This window comes from Triticum aestivum, chromosome 2D (assembly GCF_018294505.1).
Source record: "Triticum aestivum cultivar Chinese Spring chromosome 2D, IWGSC CS RefSeq v2.1, whole genome shotgun sequence".
In the NCBI taxonomy this organism is placed as follows: Eukaryota; Viridiplantae; Streptophyta; class Magnoliopsida; order Poales; family Poaceae; genus Triticum; species Triticum aestivum.
The window spans coordinates 307,249,085-307,256,226 of record NC_057799.1 but is presented as its reverse complement, the minus strand read 5'-3'; the positions used below and the strand labels follow the sequence as shown (position 1 = coordinate 307,256,226).

Here is a 7,142-nt window from a genome sequence, read left to right as displayed (position 1 = left end):
CGCCTAGTCCCCGTTCCGGCGGTGCGTCTAGCATCGTTGGTGGGCGTTTGGAGGTGTGTCTCCGGCAGATCTATCTTTGGTGGATTTGCTCGGATTTCGTCGTTGTTCGTCCACGTTCGTGTGTTTTCGGTTTGAATCCTTCCAATCTACGTTATTTTTCATCGGCGGCGGTTGCTGTTCTGGGGTGCTGGTCCTATAGGGCCTTAGCACGACGACTTCCCGACTGTCTACTACAAGTTGTGCCCGGCTCCGGCGATGACGGCGGCGCGCCTTCGGCTCGCTTCGGTGCTTGTAGTAGTCGCTAGGTGGTCTACGGATCTGGATGTAATTTTTATTTCTGGTGTCCGTTGTACTGCCATGATTGAAGATGAATAGATTGAAAGTTTTTCCGGAAAAAAAGAAAGTACAATGAACATCATAAGTAACAAAAATTGCATTTAGGTTTGTAAACCACCAAACGACGACTACAAGTACTAGGGCGAGCCAAAGATGTGTCACCGTCATCGACCCACCCTCACCAGAACCAAGCAAAAGTTGTTATGCTATGGCATAAAGGAAGATAATTGTAGATAAGAAGGATCCAACCTATAGACACGTGAATAAAGATGAGCAAAGACGAGATTCAAATAGATGCATCAAAGACCAGCACTAATCAAATTCCGCGAGATCCGTCAGAGATACACCTTAGCAGCAGAGTTTCACGATAATTGTTGCAAAGGGTACCCTTGACAACACCAGTGATTTCGGAAATATTTTCTATCATGAAATGAGTGATTTCGGGAATATTTTCTATCGTGAAATGAATGAATCGTTTGCAGTTTCGGCTTGCATTGGAAACATGAACCAAGGGCCCAAGGCCCATATGTGCTTAGTCTCATTCAGAAAATGAAAAGGGAGAATAGCCGAAATGCCGCTAGTTGAAACATAAGTGCCGAACTCGGCTTCCCCAGACTTCGGTGGCAAGCGCCAGTTTGTAATCCATACCCTTCTCATATCATGTACTAGTATGGTGTATAAAACGTTCTACCAAGTACAGAAAATACTCCCTCCATTCCATATTAGCTGTCGCTGACTTGGCAGTACCAAATCAGCGACAACTAATAGGATATCAAGGGTGCTGAAGCAGTCTGATGATTTGCGTCCTATCATCATACTACAGATAGGAAGTGTTTCACCCGGAAGGGCGAGTACCAAATTAAGGTGGAGTAAATGACAACAGACAACAATTTAAATTACGGTTAACTCAGCCAAATGTTGCTCACTGGCATAAATCTTAGTCTTATAGATGGTAGATCCAGAATTTTAGACTCACCAAATCTTCCAGAATAGCAATATTATATATATAAACACAATAAAAGAAGAACCAACAGCTTGGCAACAAGTCCATCTACAATCTACAATGCTTAACTTATTCGTCTTCTTCCGCCTGCTTGCGCCTTCTGAGCTCTTCTGCTATGTCGAGCTCCAAGCCTAGTCTTGCAAATAGCAAACAAGATCTCTTCAGATTTGCATCAGTCAAACTATTTTTGAGCTGTATCCAAGTTTAGCGAATGTACGCATGTACCAGCGGCGCTTCAGTTAGCACTTGCTGTGTTTTGGCCTTTTCAGCAGCTTGTGGCTAGGTGCGGCATGCTCATCCTGCAAAACATGTGGTGAAGAATGTCAAGTTAAACCAGGAAATCTGCAGTACTGTGCACCAGCTTGTTGTTTTTTAGCTATTTTTTCCGACTCCAACCAGGTTGGATCTCTAAGAAATGGAAGTCTGACATATAAGTTTTGACTAAATTCTCACCTTATACAGTGACGCCGCAGAATCAGACCTCATGGCTTGATATTGGTTCTGGCCAAGAGACTGGACAGTCTCAAGTGCATCTACTGTAAGCTGCCAGCCACAAAATGCTGCACTATTTGTGCTGGAACCAGTATTGATAGTGCAAGCAATGGCAACATATCCATTTACCCATGGACAATAGTTGTTGTGATGCTTAATTGGATCAAATTCTGGAAGACCCGTTTCATAATCATTCTCTCCATTCGTTGCTCCTGAGAAACAAATGACAAAACGTAAATAACATATTCACATTAAGATAAAATTATCTGAATGACACAAAACACAAAATTCAGCATCCAAAAATTAATCAGCATCCGAGTATAGGTCCTATACAGGACCACAGCTTGGCAGTCATTGACCAAGTATGGGATGACAAACTGCTACTGGCTCAACTATCAAGTCATCAACATCTTGAATTCTTGATGACAAATATTTTAGTCTGATAAAAAATTTATCCCAATGATGTATACTTTTCAGCTCAGAAGCACCTTATATAAGATTTGATTTAATATGGTTCAACAAAATCAGGCATATGTAACATGTAAGCAGAGAGAATAGTTAGATGCTGAAGTACCAAGATCATTTCCTGGGTCATACTCGTCCTTAGTCAGCATTTTACCAGTCTGAGTCACTTCATCTTTAGATAAATCAATGCCAGAATAAACTCTTGCATTGCAAGAAAGGGAATGTTGTATGTTACTCTCCTGGCCTCTGGCATGGCTCATCTTCTCTCCACTTTCGACCGAATCAGCTTTAGTTGAACCACTGTCAACTCGACCCACTAACCGAGATGCCATATCGTGGCTATCACCCTGAGGCTCTTCTCGACCAGCATCTTCAGGGACAAACTCATCCATCATTCCAGGTCCAGGAGCTGACTCACCAGTATGCCCCATGGTTTCAGTAAGCTCGGGAACTGGTTCCACATCTCCGACAACACTCTCAGTTTTATGTTCAGAAACCTCAACTCCATGAATTTCGGCTTCATGACTAGCACCCATTCCAACACTGCCTCCGCTAACTCCAATGCTAAGTTGATCCCTAGCAAAAGTAGGAGCTGTTTCTGCATTGAGGACTTCTTCCCCTCCATTCATACTACTCCCTCCTATATCTCTTGCATTACTGTCAGCAGCAGGCTGTACAAAATTGCTTTCCTGTGCTTGGTTGCTATAATTGAGATCCAATGTGTCACTCATTCCACCACTCCTGAGTGCACTTGAAGGCTTCTCAACATCATCACCATCACATGGATGGTATTCAACACTCTCCATTGAATTTTCCTCCGCACCGTGAATAATATTCATTGCAATAACAGAAGATGCCCTCATGGAGTCTCTAGCAGACGAGTTGCGAAGGGTAGATGGACCCTCTTTAGATGGCTCAAACCTGTTGACATCTATATCCAGCTCAAGACTTAAATTTCTGCTGGGACCAGCTCCGGAAGAAGATGGACGATTGACATCGAAAAGATTAAAGCCACGAGGCCTTTTGTTCCGAATATCTGAGTTTTGTACAGCATCATCAACTTCATCACCATCGCGGTCAATTACAGTTCCTTCTATACTGTCAGCAGGCTGAAGCCTGTTTATTGGCTTATCAGCTGTACTCCCACCTTCCTCCAGATTACGCTTCCTCGAACTGGGGCCACGAGATTCAAATGAGGCTGCATAGCCACCAATCTCACTCCCGGTAGGCTGACCGATCATCAGATCTATTCCCATTCCCCCGTTCTTGAAATTTTCAGGCATTGAGAGCATCCCAGAATGGGTTGGTGGCAATCCTCCTGCCATTGTCAGATTTAGGTCAACCTGAGCATTTGACAATGATTTTCCCTCAACAGTGCATGCCTCATCACGTCCTTCAGCATTGTTTCTGTCTGTTCCTTCAGCAACCCATCCATTGATCCCACTCGTAGCACTAATTCCACGTGCCAACATAGGTTTCGTCCCTGCATCAGGTGCATCAATGTTGCCGAGATTAAGATGAGAAGGACGTGGAACGGATCTGAAGTCCCAGATTCTCACTGTAGCTCCACATAAGCTGCAATCCAGCAAAGGTGATCTCATGCTGCATCCAGAATCTTTTACACGTAGTTTGCCTTTCCCCTTATCTTTCTTGACTGATGTAGAGTATGAATTTTGCTGATGCTCAGGAAAGCGGGAACATTTATCTGGTTCAGCTGAGGCTGCATTTTTTGCAGAGTGGGTTGAATTTTCTTCCCAGTCTTGTACGTTCGGAAGCCATCTAGGTTCCCATCCACAAAGGCTAATAAGCTTCTGCGCCTGGATACATTAGATGTGTTGACCTAGATTAAGTAAAGCTAAAAGTTCTGCGACAATAGTAGCAACAAAAGGGTCATCATGAAGAGGATAAATGAAAAGAGATATACTTGAGAGTAACTGCAGGTTTCGTCTTGATGATGGACATCAATTCCTGTTGTATTATCTGTTTTGTAACCCAGCTCCCCACACAGAATCGAGATTGATTGGGATAAAACATGTTCAATCTGCTGACTCCTAGTGAGTTTCATACTCTCTATTGCAGACGAGGCAATAACAGGGAGAGATATAAACTGCAACAGCCCCTCACAGCGATCTTTAAAACCACCAAGAAGAGCTGATGGTGTGAAGTGGAGCTGCACCAAGCTATCAGCGCAGCTATTCCCTCTCCAGGGACAATCATTCTGGTGCGATGCATCAAGCTGTTCGGCAAAGGCTTCTCCAGCATTTGCAACTACAACAAAACAAGGGGAAGTTAGGTTTCACAGCCCAAAATGTGTCAAATTGTAAAGAACTAAGAAGTTCAGCTAAACTAAGTATGGCATAAGTAACATCAGGTAGAACTGTGGAAATTATAGGAATGAACCCACATGGCCATATCTGTTGGTAATTCGGAGTATTCCAGTTTAACTTAAACTTCTACTGTAGTGGTGAGAATCTAAACTAAACAAACTTTCCTCACGTTCCAATGCAAGAGTTACATACACATTGTTGGTTAAGAGATGCACAGTACAACCGATGCTAGAGACAAAATTTCGGTCAGCGTGAACACTTGTATCAGTCAAATCAAAGCTCCTCTAATTCAGCTAATAGGAAAAATATTCACACACAAAAAAGGAAGGGATTAGATATCCCCTGTTGCACAATTTGCATCGAGCTAGCAAGCATGACTATCTGAAAGAACACAATCATGCCATACATCCACGCAAGAACTGTTATCATTTACTAAAGGTAACACATTCATGGTTTAACATTATGCAATATATTTGCACAAGTCAGACCTAAAACAGGACCAGTTAATTCGAAACTGAGAAGGCCTGTGACAAAATTTAACTGACATGGGACATACCTTCAGCAGGGGACCAGGATGTCAATGCAGTAAATATCAGATGTGCGCCACATGAGTCGCATTCAATTTTGTCAACACCAATGTTCACCCAGCCCCTTTGGGCACAGGCCAGTGAACTAGCAGCCTGTAAAATTGAACAAATTAATGCTCTTTTCTAAACAAACTGTGATGCCATTTATCGTGTGTATGATTCTCCCTCTAATTTTTTATAACTTAGAATTTCCAAAAGGTGATTAACATATGCATCATTTGATTGACTGGAGCTTCAGTTGGGAAAACATGACAATTTTCTACAGATATCTTAACTGCGCATAGGCACGAATAATGCAAGCGCACAGATGCTGAAAGGTACGTTAAAAAATGTCTTATTCAGCACCACCAAGACCAAAAAAAGAAAAGCAGACTTACAAGAAAATCATCACTACTCTCTCTGTTTTGCTGTAACTATACATGGCATTGGGAGTCCCTGTTTCAACACAAGTCCACTGAGGGAACCAAGAGTGCAGTTCTTGTCTCTTTGCAATTTTCCATTCTCTAATGATTTGGAAGAGTTCAAGTGATTGTAGCATGTTTGTATGCATGCACATTTCTCATTTTCTCTCGCATAGTCACGATAAGTGTTTCCTAACTTGGTCTGTGCAAATAGTGTCATAGTGGGCTGTGGACACACAGAGCAAAACAGAAGAATATCGAGGGCACAAGTGATAATTAAATTCGAAATAAATGTTTAAGACTGAGATTGAAATGACCAACATTACCACTTTTAAGTGTTTTATCATTATTCAGTTATTCTAAACATTCCTCTGACAAAACTTTTGTTCTAAACTGAAAGGTAATATCATCACCTTACTGTAATCAACAGTACACTCGATCACAAATTTAAAGTTACACAGTTTAAGAGAGAAGAAGCAACCTTTGGTTTAGAAGCCCATGTTGAAGGCTTAAATGTGGCCAGTCGATGAAGTAAATCTCCTCGTTCCCATGGTCTACATGATGGTTGCGAAAAATCCATAGCAGCTCCAACAGCATTAGTACTAAGAGAAGGCTGGGCAGCATGTGAAGCAACATGGGACGATGACCCAACTTTAGATAACTGCTCGCTGCCTAACCAATCTATGGTAGCTACATTTGTTTGCGCGGGAGGAGATGAAGCACCGGCAGAACTGAGAAGCAAAAGGAAGAGCTTTAGTGCAAGCAAGCAATCTACAATATATGTGTATCACAGAGTACACTTAAAGAACTAGACATAACAAATTTACAATAGGCTTCACCCCTATTTGTTCAGGAAGATAAATCAACACTTGATGAATTCACCATAACTTGATGATTTTTTATGGTGTAACCTGTACCTTTTCTTGTTAAGGGGCAAATCACATACTATGGAGAACTGACATGTGCAACAATGCTCATCATGTTATTAAATAGCAAATCAGCAGTAATAAATTAGGGAAAACCAAAATTGGTTCATTTCCATATTTGAGACTTTGCAATTTACAATGCAATCAGAATAACAGACAGTAAATGCTTTGGAAGTTGACAACAGAACACTGAAACCAGACCCAGAATATGGAGATCAACTGTTGGCGTCTAGCCAGTACACTCGGTGAAGCTGTGCAAAATCCAATTTATACCATGAGTGCACAAATCAACATCAATCTGCAAGCTGATACCCTCCGTAGCCAGCGCAAGGCAGCCCCACCACAGAAAGCCCATGCCACCAGAAATCAAGCTCTGACGAATTCGCTGGCTTCAGCGAGAAGTTAAGCTCGCTAGGGTTTAGTACACGCCCTACTTGGACCTATGTACCCACCTAGCTCGAAATTTCCTAGGGCTACAGCCCCCCTCTAAAAGAGCAGAATTTCTTAGCACGGAGCACCCCGCCGGCATCCCAAGGCGGCGCAACCTCCGATTCGGAGCCTGGCAAAGCAGAGCCACAGGGCAGAAAGCTAGCATCCAATCGTGC

General features: G+C 42.5%; 1 protein-coding gene across 2 annotated transcripts in view; it reads right to left on the bottom strand.

The window, feature by feature from the left end:
• Positions 1–1,232: 1,232 nt before the first annotated feature.
• LOC123052859 (uncharacterized) overlaps positions 1,233–7,142 on the bottom strand; it is a 6,254-nt gene continuing 344 nt past the window's right edge. Inside the window, exons 2-8 of one of the 2 annotated variants that reach the window (XM_044476214.1) lie at positions 6,093–6,342; positions 5,180–5,303; positions 4,221–4,564; positions 2,406–4,113; positions 1,793–2,043; positions 1,565–1,638; positions 1,233–1,475 (exon numbers count right to left, since the gene is read on the bottom strand). In XM_044476214.1, the coding sequence (XP_044332149.1) occupies positions 1,579–1,638; positions 1,793–2,043; positions 2,406–4,113; positions 4,221–4,564; positions 5,180–5,303; positions 6,093–6,342 (2,737 nt within the window). In that variant the 3' untranslated portion in view covers positions 1,233–1,475; positions 1,565–1,578. Of the gene's footprint in view, positions 1,639–1,792; positions 2,044–2,405; positions 4,114–4,220; positions 4,565–5,179; positions 5,304–6,092; positions 6,346–7,142 lie in introns of both variants that reach the window. The other variant, XM_044476212.1, reaches the window with a different exon arrangement.